At 38.3% G+C, this 27,369-nt stretch overlaps 1 protein-coding gene across 2 annotated transcripts in view; it reads right to left on the bottom strand.

The window, feature by feature from the left end:
* LOC126380238 (serine/arginine repetitive matrix protein 1) overlaps nt 1-27,369 on the bottom strand; it is a 135,724-nt gene that overhangs the window by 7,942 nt on the left and 100,413 nt on the right. Inside the window, exons 1-2 of one of the 2 annotated variants that reach the window (XM_050029514.1) lie at nt 20,576-20,725; nt 20,094-20,400 (exon numbers count right to left, since the gene is read on the bottom strand). In XM_050029514.1, the coding sequence (XP_049885471.1) occupies nt 20,094-20,175 (82 nt within the window). In that variant the 5' untranslated portion in view covers nt 20,176-20,400; nt 20,576-20,725. Of the gene's footprint in view, nt 1-20,093; nt 20,401-20,575; nt 20,726-27,369 lie in introns of those variants that run through there. The other variant, XM_050029506.1, reaches the window with a different exon arrangement.

Raw genomic sequence — 27,369 nt, 5'->3', positions numbered from 1 at the left:
TATTTCCAGCTGAGGTAGGCAGAGATCACGGAATTCCACTTCCTACAATCCTGACACCACATTCGCTTCTTCCACTCTCATCAAACACTTCACGCGTGCTCGCTGGTTTAGAGCATTCTTGACATGGGGGGTTAAAATGGCCAATTCATCTAAGAAAGCAATATTGCTAATAGACATTTGTTTGCATTGCGCACTTACTTTTATATGCGCAAAATGTCAAATTGCAATATTGCTTTTTAATATGAATTGCTTCGATATGGCCATTTTAACCCCATGGAGTTTCTTTAAAATACCCTGGATCCGATCGGGGTATCTGCGCCTAGGCTTTCCTCTTCCAACTCTATCACTTACACTCGTATCATAAATCTATGTCCTAAGTCTCCTTTCATTCATCATCTCTACATGTCCAAACGAAAACATTTCTTTCTGTGACTTTTTTATGGATTGTGCTAGCTGAGATATCAATTCATGCGCGGGAGAAAAGCTTGTTGCATGAACGCCCTTAAACATTTGCATTTGTTTGAAAAAACCGCGAGGCGCGGTGTTGACCTCTCCGCGACTTTATAAACAAGACTTAAGTTTTCTAGATAGTACACCAAGAATAGAATTATAAATATCCTTATGTAAAATAGGCTTCTATCCTTTGTGCAACAAACCGTAAAACAAATACACTCAAATAGTTTACCAGACCTTAAATACAAAGTTGTGTACTTACTTCAGAGTTTACGGTTTTCGACCGTCGAACTCTGAAGTGCCGAAAATCGTAAAGTATTTCAATTGAAGTTTAAACGTGTTTATCCCGAATTAACCACGGTGCGGTAAGTGCTTTATAATTGTGTTATGGGACCAAGGTCTAATGTAGGAAAATTTGATTTGGAAATAGCTCAATCATTTTTGGGAGAAGTTTTACGGCCTCTGTGGTCCAGTAGTTCCGGAGGTCCCGGTTCGAATCCCGGTGGGGAAATATCACAAAAATTACTTCGTGATACCTAGTTTGGTTCGGACATTACTCATCATCTCCCTAGAGTTATCCCGTGTTTCACAGGGTCCGGTTTTTTACAGAAGCGACTCCCTGTCTGACCTTCCAACCCGCAAAGAAAAACCCGCCCAATATACGTCCGAAATACATTTCTCTACAATGTGTGTGTCTTCGCGATGTTTTCCTTCATCGCAGACCAAGTGATCATCATTTATGATCCAAACATAAACAAATTCGAAAATCATTGGTTTACGCCTAGGGTGGGATTCCAACTTCCGACCTCAAATTGAGAGTCAAGCCTTCTACCAACTGGTTCGGACATTACTAAATATTGTAAATCAATAAAGACAGCATAGTTTTGGAAAACAGCCAGTTTAGTTCGATCTTATATACCCCCATTTGATGAACAAAGGTCAGCAAGGTAGAAGAACCAACATGATCAATTACGTAACACGCTGCGAATACAGCAGCTAACATAACAGAATGCAAGGAAATCCGCCCACGCGGCTGACACTGCGCAGACGGGCGCAGATGCCATCAATCACGCGTCGCGGTTTATTGTTCTGCTTTGGTGCGTACGCGTCGATGTGCGGTAGATCAGCACGTGTCTTGATGTAGGACAGGACATTAATAGACCAATACGTCGTTAATGTGATCGATTTGCAATGTTGCAATTAAACTTTCTGTCTGTCTGGTATGGTGGCCGGACAGTTTCAGACAGCTTTTTCCTAGATATATTATTATTTTATCTTATTTATTAAGAAAAAGAAAGCATGATCATTATCTCCCTTGTGTTATTCCATTTTTCACAGGGTCCGCTTACCTAACCTGATGATTTGACAGGTCCGGTTTTTTACAGAAGCGACGGCCTATCTGAACTTCCAACCCGCGAAGGGAAAACCAACCCAATTTAGGTTAGGTCACATACCTCCCAAATACATTTCTCGGGAACGTGGGTTTCCTCACGATGTTGATGAAAGAAATATTTTACAAAATATTAAATGCACACCATAAAAACCATCTTGGGTTTATCGTAGCATTCTTCATATAAAATGTATGTATGATTTATCTAAGCGCATGTCCACGCTTTCGTCAGAATCGCCGATCACTCGTATTTTGTCGGCGTATTTTAAGTTGTAATGGTTTTCAATAATTGCTACCACCTAGTACCTATTACTAGACAATTGCTTCCAACATATTTTAGCAACAAAATAACATTTAAAAGTGACCGGCGGTCCTGACGTCAGGTTGGGCGGTCACTCGGTGTGTTTACGGCTATAGTGGCCAAGAGACGATGATAAAATATATCAGCCAATAATAATGGAAGCAATTATCTAGTGATTGGCACTAGGCAGCACTAAATGGGCAGCAATTATTGAGCACCATTTCAACTTAAAAGTGACCGACCGGTTACGAGTGACCGGTGATACTGATGGACACTATGTACACCCAACGTAAGTTTAATCAATGTAAGTGGATATAGCTTGACTCATAAAGTAGGTATGTCCATACGTTAACAACCGGACGGTTATAGCCGCCATTTCCTAAGGTTATTAAGACCATGATAGGTTTAGTGGCATCGTAAGTCACACGGTAGTTATAAGCCCTATAGCTGGTATTAATCACTTTAACAAGTTTCTAAGCCGTGGTAGCCCAGTTCGAAGGAGGCTTGACTCTCGCTATGAGGTCGCAGATTGAAATCCCAGCACGTTTTCAAATTAATGTTTGGATCATAAATTATTATCACGCGCTCAGCGGTGAAAGAAAAACATCTTGAGGAATGTGGGTTTCCTTCACCGCTGAACACGTGATAATCAGTTATGAGTTATGGACCCATACAAAATAAAAAAAAAATCTCCTGTATTTTACAATATCGAAATTGTGGACCTTCCAGTAAGCAATTTAATATGCTCGTGTTGGGAGTGAATTCGATAATCATTATATTAGGCCTTGCTGGGATTCGAACTGTGACGTCACATGCGCAACGTGATAAAATTTTGTCACGGTTATTTTATTGATCCTGACGATATAATTATGTCCCTGTTCTCGATTGGTGCTAATATGTGAACCCAAATAAGTTATGTCGTTCTGTCAAAATACGAACAATATCAGGTGCCACGCATGTTAGGGAAAAAACAAACTTATCGGTTTCGAATTTTATCACGTTGCGCATATTAGCTCTGCTGGGCTACCACGGTTCGTTTTAGTACAACTAACATTAAAACAAGTATAATATTAAGTAGGAAAGGAAGAACATATCTTACTTTATCAAATAGATAACAAAAAAAGAAGGTCACACATAAAATCTCATCCTAGATCCTGGCAAGTCGTTTCTCTTGCGGAGAAAAATAAAAGACGTAATTTTGTTCTGGTATTGTATCTGACATTGTGTTGGCTATTCTTTTATGTATTTCGCGTCTTATAAGGAATGGCCGGGACTTTCTTGTGGCCATTTATCTGACGACTTCGCTAGACGGCATATCAATATGTTTAATAAGGAATAAGGGATATTTCAGCTTTATAGTATCGCTCTTGATCGGTAATTGAAAGGTTAGGTAAAATTCTTTCAGCTACGTTTGCTGCATACATCGTCATTTTTTAATAATTAAAACACATAATAACGGGTTCTTATCGTGTTTAAAATAGGGATATGAGACTCCAGATATTTCGACACTGTTGCAAGTGCCATGATCACGGGATGACTGATGTGATTGGAGTTGGTTGGTTGGTTGGAGTTGTTGGTTTAAAACAATGTATCGTCATTTTTTGTTTAACACAGTTAGCTTGACCATTATAGACGGCGACCACTCATCCCGTGGTCAATAGAAAGTACGAAGAGGTACCCACGTACTTAGATCATCATATTGCGATGAATGTAGGATTACGACATAAATATTATCACCAAAATGTATGAAATCCAATCATCCAAATCGTACAACCTAGAACTACGTCCTATCTAGCCTACTTGATGTCACTGCTGGGCAAAGGCCTTCCCTAGATTCTTCCACTTGTCTTAACTCCAACCCCTCACCCCCTCCCTATGACAGAACTACGTCGTCATTCGAAAATGTTCTTTTTTTCGAAAATATAGGGCAGTGTGTATTTAACATAATGTGTTCCAACAATACGAATCTAATGACGAGTAAATAAACACAATGGCCCGCTTTTGGCCTCTGATTATCTTCTCAGATAAAGGACAATACAAATTAGATTACCCCCGTTAAGGGACCTTCACACGACGCGATCGAATATCGCATGGATGTGCTATTTTAAGGTAAAGTTAGTATTAGACCACAAGCCACATATTAGGTATAACAACAAGTTGGATATTTGATCAAACAGTATCCATAAACGGTATCCATACGTAAACAGCCTATATACGTCCCACTGCTGGGCACAGGCCTCCCCTTAATCAACCGGAGTATGGAGCATACTCCACTACGCTGCTCCACTGCGGGTTGGTGGTAACATTTATATTGCAAATAAATTGTCAAGGACAAAAATTGCCTTTTAAAAATCGGGATTCTCTTAAAATGCATAAATTATTTTGTCATAATTTTAATTATCATAGTCCTTTTCGCATAAAGTTTTTAAGCATAATAGTACTTTCCCATTATAACATCTAAGAATACTGGTTTGTTAGGTATAACTTATTTTCGGACTAATATTTGTTGGTATAAATTTGATTCGCATATAAATAGGTATCCATAATTCTTTTTTAGAATAATAGTGTTTTGTCATAATATTTACAAGGCGTAACAGTGGTGGTGGCCCTTGGGCCACCCCTCCGCTGCCAGTATGTTTATCTTAGACACGAAAAGTATACTGAATGATCACCAACAACATGAAATAGAGTCAAAAAATATAAAAAGTCACATCATGGACCAAATGCAACCAAGGAAAAAGTAAGTTTCGGAAATGTTCAAAGTTGCGCCAATACTTTTCTTATTCGGAGTATAGTTTTTATGCTTATAATACTTATGCTTATATGTCATTATTGTCATTAATTATTATGCTTATGGTAGTTATGAGTTTCAAAATTATGCTGAAAAAGTTATGACAAATTAATACTATGCGTAACTAATAATAGGACAAGTAACATTATGCCATGGTAAATTATTACATAAAAAATTATGCGTAAAAATAGAGAACCTTAAAAATCTCCTCCCGTCGGCCATGTACATAAATCACACGGTTACTACTTTTTGTTGTTGGCTTTGGGAGATACCTGTCTCCAACAGTGAACGATTTCCGACTGATGATGATGATAACATAATACCTACATCATAAATGATTCCCGTCACTAACAGGGTTATCAATTGTCACTTGGTATTGAATACCTAAATCCTACGACGGATACTCTTAAATTACGGTTTTATTTATTTATTTATTTTTATTTAAGATTATTTGGGAAACAAACGGTTGTTTTTTTATAACAAATTTAAACAAGTACATATAAGTAGCTTAACAACAAAAAAGTTTCCACGGATAATTCATGCAAGATCTATGGAATTATAAAATTTGTAATATTTATAAGAAACTAAACAGATTGGTGTTAAATTTTGTACCGGGTGAAAGCCCTCCGCGCTCTCCATTTGTTCGGCCAAGTTTTTTTTTTGACGTGTGTTATAGTAGATTTGCCTCAGATAGCATTTACTACTTGGCCGGTCAACTGGGGAACGCTGAGGACTCTCACCCAAAATTTAAGACAACAAGCCTGAGGGTGCCTAGTTAGGTGCGAACCTCGGCTCAGGACTGATCTTGGTCTGAGAGGAAGAATATTTGAAAGAATTAATCGACCCTAGTGGGTCCGGTTAAGTAGATAGTAGTATTTGCGGCGAATCTACAATAAGTTGCGTCAAAAAAAGTCTTAATGCAGAAGAGAAGTAAAATACCTAACCTAACTAGTGAGTTAAAGCACATCGTGTCCAATTACTCACTTCTGGAAACAAAGAAACGTCTCACGGGTGTAGCCTAGAAGAGGTTCTATAGGACGCTATGGACTGGCGCCTTGTTAAAATGATTCTCGCAGCCGTGAATGACAGCTTCGTTCATTAACGCGGGCCTAGGGAAGCTCTGTTGCGGATTAAGTAACAACACTTAATTAATAGAGAAAAATCTAGTTAAAATTTATATTTTTGTGTATAAAATAAGCTCAACCACCTTATGTGCATTCTAATGAACATCCTCTATGCATTTTTTACTTTTTGTTTTTGCTTTTTGTTTAGTCAAGCATCAAAAAAAAATTTTGCGCATTGTTGCGCAGTTACCATTTATTTTTAAAATAACCCAACCCTTTGCAAAGGGTAATATAAAGGGAGGTAGATGAAAATTATACCGATAACCCGAAACCTGTTATTTAATTCAAGGCTAAACCTTACTGTCATACAAAAAAGTGGGACGAAATGTATACCTACCTATGAAAATCCATTTACCTACCACTTTTTTATTTTTGATATTTTCGACATCATTATAAACTTCTACTCTTCTTCTTCTATTCTACTTACTTCTGGTTGATTGAGGTCTGTGCCCAGCAGTGAGCCGTATATAGGTTATTTATTTATTTATTTATTTCATATTGGAAAACCAACAGCTTAAATATCAATTTGTAAAATTCAAATAGTTTTTTTCACTAATAAAATCACTGGGAAGCAAACAGAAAATAATAAATTAATATTTACGTATGTTATGTATAGAAACCTAATTTAAAAATATAAATTGCCTATAGATAAAAAGTTTTTAACTATAATCCAAGTTCGCAAAATGTTACCAGTGGTGGGGCTGGCATGGTGTGGCTGTAACCATAGAATAAGGAATATAATACAACGTATAGAATGGCAACTTCCCGCTCCCCACCAGCGCAGACGCTGATAAACCTAGCTCAGAAGCTAGGTTTACGTCACCCCCCTCGGACATAGTACAGTTTAGACTTGAATCATGAAGGATGCGCGCGGGCCATTAAGTTTATTTTTTATCAATTTAGTTGACATGTTGGATTTTGAAATTGGACGCTGACGTTCTTTCATATGATTCGAATATGATCTCACAGTGATTGCCAGCGCCGACGTGCCTGCGTGGCTCCTTCATATTATATTTATTTATAGTGATTGTTCATTAAAACATACTAATAATAAAATTCAACCTTTCAACTTTCATTGTTCAATTTTTTTTGTGTGTGATTTTTGTGGTAAATAAATAAATATATAATAACTGATGATTATAAAAGGTATTGTAATTCGCAGTCCTCAGACGTAACACACACACACAGTTGCGCGTGTACGATAACATCAATGTGTAGTGTCTGTGTAAAACGAGGTTGTTTGTATGAAGTGTCCGGGGTGCGCTATAACTCTGTCTGTATATTCTAAGGTAACAATATTTCACCGCCGGCGCCGCGCCCTCCCTAATCCCCATCCCGGTTACGACCGAGGAACCGAACCGGGTCACCCAGGGTCTATGTCTCATTATAATAAGGTCGACCTCAGCTATGGTTTGGCATTAGTATCTATATTGATCATGATAGGAACTAGGTTCTATTTACACTGCGGCGTTGCATGACTTCTTCTATCGTGGGTTGTGAGGTGGATAACCAATCTTATCAGACCTGGTGTCAGGGTTATTATTTACGGGACTTATTGTATATTTGCCTCAGATGACATAGGCCCCGATTCCTGCAGACACTTCCTAATTTTATTTAAAGAAAAGGGACGGATGATTGACAACTGTTTATTTTAAAATGAGTGAGTGAATTAATGAATAACTCTGGTGAATAAAATAGGCATCTCGCTGATATGCAACCCGTTTCACGTGTGCTGTCAACTTAATTCTGTCGGGATATTGGCTTATATAAAATATTGGAAGGGTTTTTTAAAAATCTGCCTAAAATGAGTGAGCCATAAATTTTATACCCGTCGATTACCCGTCCCTTTCCTTTTCGGCGGATAAAAAAACGACAGGTATAACTTAAAATAAAATTATATGGTGTGTACCATATATGGAATATATGGTAAATATGGAAATTTGGAAAGTCCATTACTGAAACACTTTTGTAACAACTCGTGATTTACACCGTAGTATTTGTACCATAGATAATTGATATTACGTGTTGTCCAGGATTTGTGCCCAGTTAAAGAATAGTCGCCTTTATTGTATGAACTACTGTGATCTGTGGACGGCTGGATGAATAACCATTTGATTGCTTCTCGTATAGGTTACTCAAGATCGCATGGCTAATGTCTACTTAACATAACTCTAATTATATAATACGTATAGTTATGTTTAGTTTTGAATAAGTATTTAAGCAACTTGTTGAAAAATTACATTCTGAAGTGATTTTCGTCAACAAAAAAAATATTCTTTGAAATTATTTCATTCCGGGTAAAAATTGAGACCACATTTTTTTATCTGGATTGAACATGGGGTTTAAACAGCTGGCGAGGAGGGTGTAGATCGATATACCATCCACCTCTGTGGGTTAGGGCCCAGGCATGGTGCTATGCTATGTTATGCTAATAAAAATCCGGAAACAAAGTCACGTTACGCACGACATTACTACCGATCAGAAAGTTATTGACATAACAAAATTTGCATGTGCCACCCCCATTTGAGACGGCAGCACGCTACTGCGTCCGGCTATCTGACGGCAAATTGACTGTGTTCGTGTTACACGAGATAACATACAGACGGGATTGCAAAAGAACATCTGATTTACTAATGTAAGTAGATATCATTAGCCACCTGGCCTTTGGCGGCTCAATAATAACCCTGACACCAGGGTTGATGACGTTGGTAATGCACCTCACAACCCACACGATAGAAGAAGTTCACCCACCCTTCACCAAAATGTATATTGCTATTTACTATATTAACTGCCGCAGTGACACAGCGTATCATCACCCTTGATATAAGAAAACTAGATATGCTCAAAAGTGACAGTTCACATTTCAAGGTCATCCCACCCTGCGTTGCTATTTCGTAAAATATAAATCACCCACGACCAATGTTTTTTATCTACTTTGCAAGGAAATTTTGAACCATTAGTAAAAAATTAGTTACAGTTTTTATAAATACATTTGTCAGTATATAAACTGCCTATATACGTCCCACTGCTGGGCACAGGCCTTCCCTCAATCAACCGGAGGGGGTATGGAAAATTAAAATACATTTCTCTGACTTTATTTCCTCTAGCATTTTTGTTCTCGACGGTACCGGACCGAATTGCTACAAGACATACAATTGTATAATTCCACCCATTCATAAGATTAGCCCAGGTGGGCCGATTGAATGGCGAGTAATCCTTGAGGGCTCTTTCAGAAGCACGATTGTGAGTGAAGGGAGGGATAATTCTCTCTGTGTATTTTTTTTTTCGTATAGATATACTTAAAGGTACTGTATTGAGTTATGGGAAAGAAAAAAACCACAATATGACGTGAATATGTCGTGATTTCTCTTAACAAAACCTCGGAACAGGCACACTAGTTTCAATCTAGGTAAAAAAATGTATTAATTATCAAATTTCACTTGTTATTAAATGAATTAAGGTTTTGTTGAAAAAAGTCACGTCATCATCCCCCTAGCATTATCCCGTTTTTTTTTTTCGGAGGGTCCGCTTACCTAACCTGAAGATTTGACAGGTGCGGTTTTTCACAGAAACTACTGCCTGCCTGAGGTTCCAACCCGCGAAGGAAAGACCAGCCCAATACAGGTTAGGTCACATACCTCCGAAAATGCATTTCTTGGGGATATGAAGAAAATTACGTAAGAATGTCATTTTTTGAATAGACGCTTATGTGATTTTCACTTTTTGTGATTTTTCATTTTTTTTGGCTCCTAACACAGGCTCTTATGCTTAAAAGGAGTCATCAACCCTAACTTTAAAACACTATTGTAAATTGAAATTAATTATTTTAATTTTTTGTCACTATAAGGAGACAATAATATAGATTCTACTCGATGTCCTGACATTGCTAATTGTATAAAATAAACAAAGCTGCCGTCAAAGAGCGTAATGGGCGCTTTGAAGCTCGAATGCGAACTATAATTTGTATCTACCCTCTATTTGCACTGCTTGTTTGATTTACAGGTAAAACAAACACTATCAGCACGACACTATCAGCTTTAGATTAATTGGCGATTGAGTTTTAATTAGTGCTAGTACGATTAGTATTTGCACTTTCCCTTTATGTATACTTATATATGCGCGTGTATAAAAATAATATATAATAATAATATATGTATGTTATATTCTTGTGAAGGTCGCGGGAAGCCGCTGGATGCGGGCAGCGCAGGACCGATCGTTGTGGAGATCCTTGGGGGAGGCCTATGCCCGGCAGTGGGCGTCGTACGGCTGATAATGATGAAACACCTACTGGCTTTTTACCGCGGCCCCCTTAGTATTCGGTATGATATCACTAACACCTGTATTGGAGTTGACAAAAAAGTCCAACTACTTGCTATTTAACCCTATCTAATCTTCTATCTCTTACACAGACTGAATTCCGCTTTTTATCCTTTTTTCCTGCTTTTGAATAAAGAACGGAGGCGACACATGGTAAGCCGGAAGCGGATGGACGTCATACCCTGCAGTAAACTGCTACACTGCATTGTGCTTATAATGTGGAGGAAGTTAAATTTATCCAGCTAGTGATGCTTCTCTAACTAATTTTATTTTAAGTTATATCTGTCATTTTCTTCTCCGCCGAAAACGAAAGGGACGGATGATTGACAGCTGTTAATTTTAAAATTTTTATTTATTTATTTATTTCACTCACAACAACTATCTTTACAGGATAACCTAATGCGACAGAGTTGGGTAAATGAACGAATGAATAACCCGGGCGACTCAAATAGGTGTCTCGCTGGTATGCAACCCGTTTGACGTGTGCTGTCAACTTAATTTTGTTGGGTTATTTGATGTAAAATTTATCGAGGGTTGTTTTAGATTTACTGCCTAAAATTGATGTGCGTTCCGTAAATTGTATGCCTAACGGTGGACAAGATACGGGTGGTTACCCGTCTTTTCAGCGGGTAATAAAATGACTGGTATAATTAAAATAAAATGGTGTGAGCAGACATTGATACAAAACCTCTCAATATACAAGCTAGTTTCAATCCAGGTTTACTTTGGTATTAAATTAATTGAATGAAATCGAGGTTTTGTTGAAAAAAAAAAACCATCGGAATGTGCTTACTAGGTATTCACTATTAGGCGACGGTAGGTACATAGCTAAAAGTACCTATAATAGTCACCTCCGTAATTCCTATTCAGGTATTTAAAGACAGATAATACTTTGTCTCTCTTACGGAATAATCATCATCTTCCTAGCATTATCCCGTTTTTCACAGGGCCCGCTTACCTAACCTGAAGATTTGGCAGATCCGGTTTATTACAGAAGTCTGATCGCCCAACCCGCGAAGGAAAAACCAGCCCAATACAGATTAGGTCACATAACCTCCGAAAATGCATTTCTCGGGAATGTGGGATTCCGCTCTTACGGAAAGATAAATTAAAAAATTTACGCCAAAAAAAACCGGAAAACCTAACCGAACTCCACGCAGCTGCAGTCGCAGGCAGAAAGCTATTTACAATAAAAAAAATCCGTCCACGTACGCTTTTGGCCTTTCGCCTTTTATTCCCATTGTGATAGACACTCCCTCAGATTCCATCACAATTCCATAAACAGACGAATTTTTCAATTTCCACAACGTGAACAATGCAATCGCACTGCGCACTACATCGACGAAAAAACCTATAATTGGTACGAGTAGGCTGCTGCATTCGACAACGCACGCTGGGGCAGGTTGTAATAAAAACTGGCAGGAAAACAACAAAAGTACATTCTTTTTATTCATTAATAAGGAACTATCCAGGGTACGTTCCTCAAAATCAATATAGACGGCCCTGTACAGTTTTTACTTCGTTTAACCTAATTTTATGGATAACAGACATATCAATCAATCAATCAATCAATCAATCAATCAATAATACTTTATTGCACAACGACATATACAAAGGACATAAACATACGAATAAAAACATAAGTACAATAGGCGGCCTTATTGCTAAATAGCAATTTCTGCCAGGCAACCTTAGGGTGAAAGAAGTTAACATATGATCTATTACAACATGTAACCAGGAGGTCTTAAGTGCAACCAGTTAATTTATTACTTTGCAAGAAACTGATTGGACTTTGCAATCATACCTGTGTAGAAGAATAAAAAAAAGTAAAGAACCGATAATTATTTTGCCAGTTATATTGCGTTTCAGTCCACTGTGCGACGCCGGAAATAATCGCTCACAAGCAACAAGGCTGCACTGTGCAGTCAATCAAGTACCTAATTGAAACGTGCTGCGTACAGACGGGCAGAATAATTATGTAATAATATCAGCAACTCACTCCCAAAATTTCTAATAGGGTTGGTAGAGTCACAAGTACATTTGTAGATTTTATATGATTATATATGAAGTCCTGGAGAGTGAAGATTTAAAGAAAGATGGAAAGGTAAATACTAAATATGACACCCTATATCTTGATAGTTGACCAACCCATAGCCTATATTGATAGTCTTGGCGGCGCTAATCATCATCTACGAAACGGACCGCGATAGATTATAAAACGAGTCCGTTTTAAAAAATACCTACAATCTGTCGCGGTCCGTTTGGTAAATAATTCGACTAGCGCCGCCAAGGTTTATAATGGTGCCTACGCATTATAAGGACTACAACTAATTTAATATGTGAAGAATTTATTTTTTACATTACATACATAAAGTCAAGCCTATTTCCCACCGGAGTAAGCAGAGACTATGGAATTATATTTGCTCCGATCCTGAAATACTTCTGTTGTTTCCTCCACATTCATCAATCGTTTCATACACGCACGCCGGGTCAGAGTAGATCGTACTGAGCCTTTTCTAAGGACATCTCTCATTAAAAAGTTTAGGTTCTACTCTTGGTCTACACAAAATAGGTTCCGAAGTCCAGATTCGGACCCTAAACAAGTTTATGCATGATAATTACGTTGAATAAATGATTCTGATTCTTATTATGGTATTTCGCCACAATGATGTCACATATCGTCTGAAACAGACGTTTGAGCCTTCTAACGATTACCATATTAGCTATTACCTATTGTACTTATGTTTTTATTCGTATGTTTATGTCCTTTGTATATGTCGTTGTGCAATAAAGTGTTATTGATTGATTGATTGATATTAGCGACTATATTAAAGTGGTCTTACCAATAAAGTACTTACCTTATAAAATGTACAATGCAGAGAAACAGTCAACGTGTGAGCATTAGTCGAAATTCGCGATATTATCCCAACCACGTCCACCACACAAAGGCCACGATACAAAAGTGGCTTCTACGTGAAACCACAGGCTGTATATACACTACACGGTCGAAGCAATCACGAGGATGGACCTCCAGGGAAAGATCACCAGTTAGTACCTACTACCGTGAATTTCTATTTGACAAGAGCTACATTGGTATTTTGTTGGGCGCAATCTATGGTAGCTAAGTATGAATGTGGTTTCACGTGCATCTGAAGATAGGTACATACAAAACATTTTGTTTGCGAATCAACAGACATATACTTGTACCTATGTATAACAAAAACAAAAAACCACTTAGTCAATACATACTTAAAGGTTTAGAAAGATCTACTCCGAACCGGCGCGCGTGTATGAAACGATTGATGAATGTAGAGGTTTAGAGTACTCTTGACCTGGTCTTTTTTTAAAATCTCACGGATACTGCTGTATTTTTGGGAATTACTTTGGACGCTAAGCTGCAATGGAGTCCCCATATTGATAAGTTGTCCAAAAGGCTCAGCTCAGCAGCATTCGCGGTCAAAAAAATTCGTTTAATAACCGATGTAGAAACCGCGCGATTAGTTTATTTTGCCTACTTCCACAGTCTAATGTCGTACGGCATCTTGCTGTGGGGTCATGCTGCAGATGTGAACAGCATTTTTGTTCTGCAAAAGTGAGCCATTCGGGCGATTTACAAATTGGGACCCAAGATGTCACTTAGAAATAAATTTAAAGAAATTAATATTTTAACTTTGGCATCACAATATATCTTTGAAAACTTAATATATGTAAAAAAACATATAGGATTATTTGCAAAAAATAGCGATCGGCACATTGTTAATACCCGGAATAAAAATAAACTTGCTTTACAAGTCAGTCGATTACATAAGATTACTAAATCTTTCAATGTATACGTTTTTACAATAAGATTCCCATTGACATTCAGAATTTGCCTTCAACTGCTTTAAGACAGTAGTTAAACAAAAACTTTACAAAAAAGGTTATTATAAAGTTAGTGATTATTTAGAAGATATGAATGCATGGGATTAACTGTCTGAGAACTGATATTAGGCAGCTAAATTACTCAATTGTATATCAATATTTTATGTTTATTTTTATTTTTTTAAAGAACGTCTAGGGCCCTGTGCCGAGGTTTTTCTTGCAGCTTCTTTTCCCCGGCTATACAGGTTGTGAGAAGCTGCAGTAGTTTTAGGCGGATGAGACGTTCGTTATGTAAAAATTGACGATTCAAAGTGTAACTATGTTACCTACTGAATAAAGATATTTTTGAATTTGAATTTGAATTTGAAATATCCTGGATTTGATCGCGGTTCGCCTGGGCCTTCCTCTTCCTCTATCACTTACACTGGCATCACAAACTTTTTCGTAAGTCTACCTACTTTCTCTGTATTTACATGTCCGAATCAAAAACCTAAGCATCGGAAAACCTATACCGGAAAAATCTATGTTTCCTGTGAGATGTAGGTAAGAAATATCATAAACATAATTCTGTATAATTATTTCTTCATAATATAACTTCCTAAGGGAGCGAATTTTCGGGTAAAACCAATCTATTTTCCCGCCGACTGCAACACTATTCGTGTTAGGTAAATTGCATGTTAATGTTACCGGGACCAAAGGCCGCCGTAATTACCAATGTGTACGATTGATTAGCTAATGCTCAGCTAGAAACGTGTGTCGTTAATAAAAATATTTTTGCCACACGTCGAATAAATGTTTGTATATTTTTTTATGTGCAATAGTAGTTTATTTGATTGTGACAAATAATGATTCCTACTACGTTAGTATTAATGATCTGTGTCCTATACTAATCCATCATGTTAGAAAGGATTAATATAATCCCTCTGTCGGTTTGTACGACATTCCCGGGAAGGTTGTACGGCACATAAGCAGCTGAACGCGATCTGTCTTTTATTAGCTCACAGTCCTGCACAGGAACAACATAACTTTTAGCTAAGTAAATTGTATAATACTGCGATAGCTGTAACCATAAGAAGTGACCTCAGCTTAGAGACTCGCCTTAGTAAGGATTAACGTCTGGACTGAATTACTGAGGCTGGGAAGATAAAAATAAGCTAATGCAACATTATTTGACACATACCTTACATAAACTCACGTCCGTAATCCCTAAGGGGGTGGGCAGAACCACGAGTAATCAAAGACCAACTTCCAGCCACTGTTGATTCACGAAGTCCTAGGATGATTATCGCCAACCTCCTAATGCAGAGGCACGAGAAGAAGAAGATGAATCTATTTTATATACTTATTATTTATTTATCTATAATGGCCCCGATTCCTGCAGACACCTAATTTTATTTTAAGTTATTAGAAAATGTCGGCATTTTCTTATCCGCCGAAAAGGTAAGGGACGAATGATTTTGACAACTGTTAATTTTAAAATGAACAAAATAGGCATTTCGCTCGTATGCAACACGTTTGAAGTGTGCTGTTAACTTATTTTGTCGGGTTATTGACCAATATAGAATTTTGGAAGGGCTTTTTTATTTATTATTAAATTTATGCCTGTCGATTACCCATCCTTTTCTTTTTCGGCGGGTAAGAGAACGACGGGTATAACTTAAAATAAAATTAAATGGTGTGTACAGGAATCGGCACCATTGTATACTTATATTGCTAGCAAGCTTGCAACTTTAATCCTAAGTCATCATCATCATCATCAGCCGTACGACGCCCACTGCTGGGCATAGGCATAATCCTAAGTACGCTTGGAAAATAATTTAATCTTCCTTGAAAATTGGTTAAGTTATAAGTATGCTAAACGGTTATAAATATATTTCACAATGTTTTGTATAAATGAATGTAACTTTTGTATACCTAGTATACTTAGGTATTTGCTTTACAACTTGCCCGGACAGATGGGAAGCGCTACACTGGAACCCAGAGGCGGCAACGGGGTTTCTTTTTTCATTTTCAAGTTCGTATGCACATTCGCGCTCGGCTAGCTATACACACGATTACTTGCGTCTGTCTGTAAGGATTTTTAGGCCCCATCTCACTAGGACACTACTAGGGAGCCATGGTAGCCCAGTTGGTAAAACGCTTGCCTCTCACTTTGAGGTCGCAGGTACGAATCCAGCACAGGTCTAAACCAATGATTGTCGAATTTGATTTCAAATTCATGTTTAAATCATAGATGATTATCACCTGTGAAGGAAAACATTGTTAGGAAACCCACATTCCCGAGAAATGCATTTTCGGAGGTAAGTGACCTAACCTGTATTGGGCTGGATTTCCCTTCGCGGGTTGGAAGGTCAGACAGGCAGTCGTTTCTGTATAATACGGGACCTGTTATATCTTCAAGTTGGGTAAGCGGACCTTGTGAAAAACGGGATAATAATAATAACAATAATAATAATAAAAGTTTATTTCGGACTTATAAAAAAAAACATCCATATTTGTTAGTAACATTACAAACTTAAATCTAGTATTAGTAACAAATAAGTAATTGAGGCCGGTTGGACCCCCGATGGCGGCAGACTATACTTGTTTGTTTGAATGCTAGGGAGATGATGATGATCTCACTTTGCTTGCTCCACCAGCCGGAAATTATTCAGGATTCAGTTATCGGCAACAAATTGGCTGCGCAACCAGGCGAGGTATCCTTTATACAATTGCATACATATTTTTGTTGGTAGCATGGTCTCCTAATGAGATAGAGCCCTTGACGGATTTTCTTCATTTAATGCTTTATCATGCATTATTTTATATCCCATGTTCAAATACAACCAACCAGTAGTAATAAAAAAAATACCAAGCAAACCAAATCTAAAAACATAATACTTTTTACTTGAGCACTGGGACTAAAATCAAAGATTCTTTCCCGAACTTTCCAAATACTTTTCGCAGTATATCCTCTGCGGAATTCCAGGGAACATTTGGAGGGTACCACATGTTTACCTTCAGTGTATCGTTAATAATTCGTCAGGTAGGTACCCAAAACGTCTGCGCTGCGCAAATAGAAAAATTGTTCCGCGATTTATTACTCGGCGAAAGCTTCAAACAATCTGCGGTTTTTTGTAGATAGTAAATCTTTTGCATGTACTATACACGTTTTGTTATTAAAGGGATGATAAATGTTACTGTTTTACTCACTAGAAGAAAAGCAGAACGGAAGTAGTTTAATGGTAAAATACATTTATTGAATTATTCATCTAAACATCATCATCAACATCAGCCCATTAACGTCCCCAGTGCTGGGGCACGGGCCTTCCCTATGGATGGATAGGGAGATCGGGCCTTAAACCATCACGCGGGCCCAGTGCGGATTGATGGTTATTAACGACTGCTAATGCAGCCGGGACCAACGGCTTAACGTGCCTTCCGAAGCACGGAGGAGATCGAGATGAAAACTTTTTTTTTTGTGGTCACCCATCCTATGACCGGCCTTTGCGAAAGTTGCTTTACTTTAACAATCGCAGACCGAGCGCGTCAACCGCTGCGCCACCGAGCTTCTCTAAACATAATGAGAGCATTTTATAATCCATAGGTAGCTTACGCTCGCGTGCACTTCGATTACCAATCGCTGTATTTTACTAAGTTAGTTCTCAACGGCAACTCTGCGCTCCCCACCAGCGGCTAAGCTAGGTTTACTTCACCCCGCGGTCTTACTTTAGTCTTCAATCGTATGGGCGTCAGACATCGAATTATATCAATGGCGTCAGACGTCACACACACAGATGCACGTGTACGGTTGCGTCAATGTGTAGTTCCTATGTAAAACGAGGTTGTTTGGATGAAGTGTCCCGGGTTTAAATAATTATATTACTGTTGTACTACTTTGTAACCAGATAAGTCCAGCGATTAATGCGGGAAAAGTTTACCAGATACCTACACAGAGCTATCATAACAGTATCTTATAACATTTTAGTATTTTGTAGAACTTTTATTTCTTCTTCTTATCATGAGGGTTGTGAGGTGGAATACCAACCTCACCAACCCTAGTGTCAGGGTTATTACTGAGCCGCCAAAGGCCCCTCACATGGCTCATGTAACGACTACATACTTACATCAGTAAGTAGTAACCGGGACCAACGGCTTAACGTGCCTTCCGAAGCACGGATCATCTTACTTTCGGACAATCAGGTGATCAGCCTGTAATGTCCTGACCAAACTAGGGATTGTATTCATGTGTTATGTCTGATTGTTGAAATTTTAGTTCTGTATTAAAGTATATTTGATTTGATCACAAAGTGATTTTTGTGATATGTCCCCACCGGGATTCGAACCCGGGGCCTCCGGATCGTGAGCCTAACGCTCAACCACTGGACCACGGAGGCCGGACACTATCACACCATTAACAAAATAGTTACATTGGTCAATATAGGCTGATAATAAACGATATCATTTTTGACTATTTTTGTAACAATACTGGATAAAAAAAAAACTTCAGGTCGCAGCCGGTTCAGGAACGATCTCATGAATATTTGAAGACACGACCCCTCACTTCCACCTGCCTTTATCAGGGAAATAAAAATAAAACTCAAAGGGCTATTCCACATATATCGCGGGATGTTATGCTATTCATTCTCGGTTCACGATTGCCATCTTCCCTCGTAAAATGTTTGATGGCCGAGGGTTTATGAGAAGATGTGCTTACCACAAAACCGTGTTTAGCATTTAGACACTGTTTTACAAGAGTAGGGACAAGTATCAAAAACATTTTTCATTATAATTCTAACAACAAAACAACATAACATAATATATATCATTATATTTGTGTTAGGGAGTTTCATGTTTCGATCATAAATGATTATCACGAGCTCAGCGGTGCAGGAAGATTTTTTTTTTTTTTTTGACGTGACTTATTGTAGATTTGCCGCAGATGGCATTAACTACTTGGCCGGACAAATGGGGAGCGCTGAAGGCTCTCACCCGGTACAACGTTTAAGACAACAGGCCTGAGGGTGCCCAGTTGGGCGCGAACCTCGGCTCAGGGCGTCGTCTGAGAGGAAAAATATTTGAAAGAATTAATCGACCCTAGTGGGTCGAACCGGTGCAGGAAGAAAGTCCCACATTGAAGAAGCATTATGTTCAATAAAAATAAAAATGTAAGTTCTAAACTAGAAAGTTCTATGAACAGGAAATTTTTTTAAAATGGAAATACAATTTCTGTGTAAACGTCAAGTACATTTCGTATATTTTCTACTAACTCAGAGAATAAGTTCATATAAAGTTTGTTGAAGATTTGAAGTTTACCTGGTGTAATGTAAAGCTCGGTCTACATTATACAGAGTGTTAGTGACATCGTAACGAATACTGAGGAGGATGAATTCAGACCATGATTCCGAGTTAATATCAAGTGGGTTTTTTCCGTCGCAGAGATCCGATTTTATTACATTACATTACACGAGAATTCGGCTGTATTGATGTTACAAGTCAAATCATAATGTTCGAATCTGTCGAACATTACATTACAAGCGAACGCTCGCAGGTGTAGGCGCACCTTAACAAATCAACAACAGTAATGAGTCAATTATGGTCAGCACTCTTTAGCAATCTGTCATTAATTTATGTAGTTTAGGAGGAATTAATTGATCAAAATTTGTGGCGTGGCTAGAAAAAAGCCAGATGTGCGTCTTACTGGCAACACCACCTGGTGAATTGCAATAAAAGTAGCGCAAAGAAAAACAAAAAAGTAAAAATAAGAAATATTTTTTTTGACGTGACTTATTTTTGATTTGCCGCAGATGGCATTAACTACTTGGCCGGAGACACTACTTGGCCTGAATAAGAAAAAGTGTGATAGGAAGTACTCACCCGATTTTTTGGCACTGCTCCCTTTACTACCATTCTTATTTCTTCTCGGGTAGAGATTTATCTTACTCTGGCCACACCCCATTACTGTCACCCACTAGTCATCCATCATCACCAAGTTTCAACTCACTTCATCACTACACAAAGACACATTGATTGTAATTTCATCTAATTTCACCTAATTACATGATATTGCACTTATTTTAGTCTAAAATGTTTGTGATTATTGAACATTTCCACTTGCATTTGGTTTTCATTATTTTTGTTTTTAATTGTTCCTGTGACTGCTGACGACTCCATCGCTATTTTCCTGGAAGCAAAGAGAAAATCTTGTTAAAACACCGCGCGACCGCAAATTGCACATTAGTTTGGTTTTAGTCTGATTACTTTTCTGCTGGGCTGGGTAACTAAATAAAAAAATATATAATGCACAACTTGTTCATCTGAGCCGTAATAGCCCAGTTGGTAGATTGCTCGACTCTTACTGTGAAATCGTAAGTTCAAATCCAGCACGGGCCCAAACCATTGATTTTGGAAACTATTTTCGAATTCATGTTTGGATTATATGATTTTCATCTTCAAACGTTCAGCGGTAAAGGAAAACATCGTGTGGAAACGCAAATTCCCGAGAAATGCCTAAAAAGGCTACATTCAATCAAGTCATCTAAACTAGCAATATTTCCATTTGATATTTACGCACATAAAAGTAAGTGCGCAATGCAAACAACTATGACCTTAGTATTCTACATTACTATATACCACATCACAGGGGGCCTTAAAAGGCAACATTGAAGTAATTGATCTGAAAAGCAAGGTTGACATGCGCACTTAGTTTTACATGCGCAAATGTCAAATTGCAATGTTGCTAGTTTAGATGATTTGATCCAATAAATAATAATGATAATAATAAAAGAAATTACACAAAACAATTTACATATTATTTACATTTTCACTCAAACCCGCACCCGCAGTGGAGCAGCGTGGTGGAGTATACCCCCTCCGGTTGATTGAGGGGAGGCCTGTGCCCAGCAGTGGGACGTATATAGGCTATTTACGTTATGTTATGTTACATTTACACTGACAGTTTATATAATTTTGATGGTGGCTATTTAAAAGCAGAAGGTAACCCTGTCTCTCAAACTAGGGGACCTGTATCTTGAGAGACAGAAAAAAAGATCCAAGTCGAATCCAGTCCAATGGGGACTTTTTAGGTCCGCTGGTTTTATTACAAATTCTTAGTGTAGTGCTGCCAAATACAATGGCACACCAGCCACATCCAGTCCTAGTGTAAATGTCTGTTTTCGAGACAAATATTTACTCGGCCGGATATTCAGCCCAAATTGAACTTTGGTGTGAACAGTGTGAATAGGTCAAGCTGTGTTGCTGTGAACTTGTATTATTATGGCGCTTGAGTAACATAGTCATTACATGAACCATATCAGGGGTCTTTGGCGGCTGAATAATAACCCTGACACCAGTGTTGATGAGGTTGGTAATCCACCTCACAACTTACACGATAGAAGAAGAAGACGACACGTGTGCTAATTCAAGTACGCACCATCTAATTTTAAGATAAACCTGCCATTTTCTTATCCGCCGAAAAGTAATTTCAAATTTCGCGCGAAAAATGTTGGTCACGTGACATTTTGCCCAGTGACGTCACATTTAAATAAACTGTAAAGAATAACTTGAAACCTGACAGATAGTTTTTGTTTATTTTGTGAAATGTGACGTCACACGAAGCCCAATCATGGCCACCCGTGTCGGGTCTTGTAACACACAGATACAAAATCGTATTCTTATTTTGTAAAAATAACATACATACGTACCTAAACTCACACCCGTAATCCCTAATGGAGTGAGCAGAACCACAAGTAATCAAAGACCACTTGCAGCCACTGTTGATACGATATCGTAAGACTAAAGCACATAATAACGGGTTCTTACCGCGTTTAAATGGGGATATGAGACTCGCGATATTTCGACACCATGCCATGATAGTGTGTTTTATGTGCTTTAATTATGATAATAACCGCGTAAACTTAAAACAAATGTATCGTAAGACTATAAAAAATATATAAAAAAATGATCTTAATATAAAAATAAACTATTGGATAATAAATTATAAACAACCATATCTGACATACTTATTTCATATTTTATTGTTACAGTTGCCAAGTAGCCAATTCGTCGCTGACGTCGCTAGCTGGCGTATCTAAAATTTTTGGCGAATCTGATCTGTACCTTTTGCTATTGTCAATAAGACACAAATTATTTTATCTAGAAATTGCAGATACGTCAGTTTTCAACGTCTCAGCCACGAATTGTCTCTGTACTTATTCCTTATTCTATGCATGTTCCTAAAGATTGTCTGGAAGAAGTTGCTGCCTGAGCAATAAGACCTGTTGCACGTTTTTTCCTCTTTTCTGTAAGAACATTGTGTTCTTTGTGCTCAATAAAGTATTACGAGTATCTTACAACATTCACTGCCTGGCCTGAATTTCTTCTCTTACATATTAAGCAAGAACGTCCTTGTGGATAATCCGTTTCAGCTTTGGATATTTGTGCCAATAACAAACTTTATGGCCCTATAACCGCCGGTTTGCGTATTAGCTTTGATGCTTATTACTGCCGATTAAGAACTGGAAATTATAGCAATCTTGTAAACAGTAGACGCCTTTGTTTACTAAATATACTTACTTACTAAGGATGACCTAAATCTTAACACAGCTGTAAGAACTTCGTAATAGAAGCTACCCCACTTGGGATATAGTTGTGAGCTTAGGTTATGTTGTGTATAGATTTGTGAGACTGTTCTTTGTTTGGTGACATTGCAAGCTTGAATCATCTTTTATATACGTGTAATAGTAGAATAAGTGACGTAATCAAATATATTGAGAGTACTAATTCCGTTCTTTATGTGAGATAACTCCGTTTAATACATTCTCCTTGATAATATCTTACGGTTTTATACTTTGTTAGTTTTATTTATAACAGCCTCCGTGGTCTAGTGGCGTAGAATAGTGGTTAGACCGTTGAGCTCACGATATGGAGGTCCGGGTTCGATTTCCGATGGGGACATTGTCGAGATCACTTTGTGAGACTGTCTTTTGTTTAATAAGGACATTGCAAGCTTGGATCACCTGTTTGTCTCAAACAGTAAGATGTTTCCGTGCTTCGGAAGGCACGTTAAACCTTTGGTGCCGGCTATTAGCCGTAAAAAAAACCTCCACCGACCCGCTGCGACTGTGCCCAGCAGTGGAACGTATATAAGCTGTTTACGTATGGATACCCATGACTGTAGGCGCTTTGCAAATATTGAATCATTCTGTAATTTCGACAATAATGATTCAGAGCTATATCTGTCCGGGTCAGACAGGAATATTGCATTTGTTTGTTTATAATAACATTACTGATAACAATAACACTGGAGGAATTTCCATCTCCATTTGTGATTGATGTAGGTAATATATGATCCCCCCCTTCGGTTGAATGAGGGGAGGCCTGTGCCCAGCAGTGGGATGTTTATCTAAGGCTGTCTATGTTATGTTGTAATCTCTTATTCATTCATATATCTATGTGAAGTTGATACTGGCGCTTTTACTATATGAAGAACCCAAAACCACCTGTCTCATCAGCGTAAGAATCTGCGACAGCGACTTTTCCCTGCGAGATTGTGGGGCGAGAGGAGAGCGTCGACAGAGCCCAACACCGCATACTCCACCGCGTTGCGTCATCGGGAAACATAAAGGGTGTTAACGACATCGTAACAAAAGCTTTGAGGGATGATTCACGCCATGATCTGAGTTGATATCACGTGGATTTTTTTTTTGGACGGAGAATTTCCGTTCTAATCACTCAAAAGACAACGTCTCTACAAATGCATACCAAAACAAATAACGAAACACGAAAGGATCCTTCATGAATTTATTTAAGGGAAACGCGTGCGCTTGACAATTCCCGTCTATTTCTCTGAGGGTCTGGACGATCAAATTATTGCACGACTACCTCATGTCACTACCCGAACTCGAATCTGATTCAATTAAATTGCAACTGGCGACCGGCTATCTGCCGACAGTTTGATATCAATCGATAAGACGATACTGATCAAACTATCGATATAGTATAGTGTAGAGTTGGTTCTGTTAGTTGTGTTGTGTGAGTTGTGTAGTAGTAACTCTCAGTACTATTCAGAGGCGGAGGACAGGAGTCCTAGCATAGCTTTGTAATAGACTACTCTGGGCGCCATCCCACTCGCGTCAGACAGAGTACTGCGGAAGGCAAGAGGGAAACCACAGCCCTATTTTTCCCTAAAAAAGTAGCATCGAAAATGCTGTACCAACAAGAGCGTAGCTCTTAAATTGATGATGATGATGAGAGTTAGTTCTAACATCCGTGATAGACGTGTTCGGAGAATGCGTTACATCGTATTAGTGTTACGGGATCGATTTCCAGTTAGGCTCTACACCACTGGACTCAACTTTATGAGATTGAATTCGTCGTTTCGGGCTCGCCCCATTTTACGTGGGACTTAAACATGCTGGTGAGGAGTGGGCGAATACCTTCTACCTACTCCTTCCGGGACACAAGCGTGATGCTATTGTTTTATGTGTTGTAATGTTATCACACATCTCCCTAGCACTATCCCATTTTTCACAGGGTCCGCTTACCTAACCTAAAGGTCCGGTTTTTTACAGAAGCGACTGCCTGTCTGACCTTCCAACCGGCGAAGGGAAAACCAGCCCAATACAGGTCACATACTCCGAAAATACATTTCTCGGGAATGTGGGTGTCCTCACGATGTTTTCCTTCACCGCTGAGCACGTGATAATCATTTATGATCCAAACATGAATTCGAAAACAAATTTGACAATCATTGGTTTAAGCTTGTGCTGATTCAAACCTACGACCTTAATGTGAGAGTCAAGCGTTCGAACAACTGGGCTACCACGGCTCCACAAGGGGTATGTTATTATGTTATGTAAGTACCTATCAAAAGTGGTTGCAAGTTATATTGTGACGACTTGTAGCGTTCCTGCAACTAATCCGCAGGCTGAAAGAAATACGGCATTACACTACACTATTAGGGTTTTACGTTTTAGAAAGTAAAAAACGATTATTATACAGGGACACTAAAGTAACGAAATAAAACAAAACACTGAATGACACATAACTTACAATTAAAAACAACCTAAATGATGCTTTATACCCACCTACATACAGACAAGCTTGTTAATTTATACCTACACAAGTAAAGTCTACACGTCAACCGTACCGCGCGCGGCGCGCTATATGACGAGGGCTTCGACCAATAAATGTAACGAATGCTACCTACGCAGATAGACGTCGTACGTTACGTAGCAAGTATTACTTACCTAATGTAAACGATGCCATGCCGCCTTGGCTGAAGAGACGGAAAATTGGATCTCGAATTAAAGCCGTAAAATATTTAACCCAATTGTATCCTCTCGACAATATACCTACACCTCGCAGACTCAAAGAATAAGTTATTTATAAAAGTAGAAGGTACACGTCATACCATTGATGTGGAAATAAAAGTAACGAAGTAACAATGATATTAAACATGGCTGCTCTTTGAAGTTTACTAGTCTAACGTGGTAATGTGTAGTAGGTATTTGATTCAGAGAAATGTCTAACATAATCCATATCTACACTAATAATATACATGTGAAACTAACTGTTTGTCTGTTACATATTCAAGCTTAAACCTATTTAGATGACGTATGGAAAATTTTGAGACTAGGGAAAAACAATAGGATAATTTTCCAACGAAATCATTGTATAAAAAAATTAGGGATGGAATAAAAGTGTCGAGCGCTACAACCGAAGTCGCGGGCTACAAGCTAGTAATATTATAAATGCCAGCGTAACACTGCTTGTCTGTTACCTCGTCACGCCTAAACTGCTGGACCGATTTGGATGAAAATTTGCAGATAGTACTTTCCTGAGACGGACTTAAAACCGAAGTTCACTGTATAGTACTTTTTTACTGGACTGATAGCAACTGTAAAATCATTTAAAAAGAATCACAAAATGGTATAAGAAAGGCCACACACACAGCATATTACAGATATAATTATAGCGGGCGTGGAAAGACTATCCGGACAAAATAAAAAGCTGTATAAAATCCCGACGGAAAGCCGAAATTTCGGTCAATTTCAAAACCATTGGTTCTTTGGTTTGGTTGGTTGGTTTTAGTTGGTTGGTTTGGTTAGTTGGTTTTGGTTGGTTGGTTTTGGTTGGTTGGTTTTAGTTGGTTGGTTTTGCTTGGTTCAATTTCAAAACCAATGCTAGGGATTCAAACCTGCGACCTCAGAAAGTCAAGCATTTATCCAACTGGGCTACCACGGCTTCCACAGGAGCATCTATATGCACTTACGTAAGAAAATAAATGTTGCTGTAAGTTGTAGTGTTTCAACTAAGAGCTTTGCCTTTCCTGTAGGGGCATATAACGAGGTTATGTATGTGTGTGTTAATTAATAACACGTATTTACCCGTTAGCAATCTTAATGAGGCTTAATTACCTACTTCCGTAACCTTCCTCTTTGTTGCCACCCCGCTTGCGACAGGGTTGTCGCACATTTACATTCTAGTTCCCGCTGCCGGGATACTGCGTTTATTTCCGTAACGCAACATAGCATCACGCCTCAATCCCCAAAAGAGTAGGCAGAAGTGTATAGTACACCCTCGCCAGCTATGTTTAAGCCCCATGTAGGTACTAGAAGGCGCTCCCATTGCCATTGTTACATGGTGTCTCGAACTTTAATCAGTTCGAGTACGGAAAAAGTTTGAGACTAGGGAAAAACAATAAGGGGAAATCGTCGTATGAAAATACCGTTAATGGCAATAAATTTATTTTATTCTTATTCTATTCTTATTCTCGATTTAAATAATCGAATTCATAATAATTTGTCATAATAAACGCATCCAATCGATTTTATATTTACTCGAATGAGTAATCGATATGTAATGACATTTATGACATGACAACACTGACACGAAAGAAAAAGAATATACGATGACTCTATGGAAGATGAGAGATGGCCGGCGGTGTTTACGAATATAACAAAAGAATATAATTTACTGTGGTTAAAACCAGAAGAATAGTTCTGTTTTATAAGCAATATTGGTGTGTTGGGGAAGGAGAATTATCAGTAAGTCTTTCAATACAGTTTCCTGGTTATATTTAACTAATTATCAGTTATGCTATATGTGTGTTAGCTGATACAGAAATGTTACTACCAAATAGAACAACAAA

Source organism: Pectinophora gossypiella, chromosome 3, assembly GCF_024362695.1.
Source record: "Pectinophora gossypiella chromosome 3, ilPecGoss1.1, whole genome shotgun sequence".
In the NCBI taxonomy this organism is placed as follows: domain Eukaryota; kingdom Metazoa; phylum Arthropoda; class Insecta; order Lepidoptera; family Gelechiidae; genus Pectinophora; species Pectinophora gossypiella.
The sequence above is the reverse complement of the archived record's forward strand: the minus strand, read 5'-3'. Positions and strand labels throughout refer to the sequence as shown.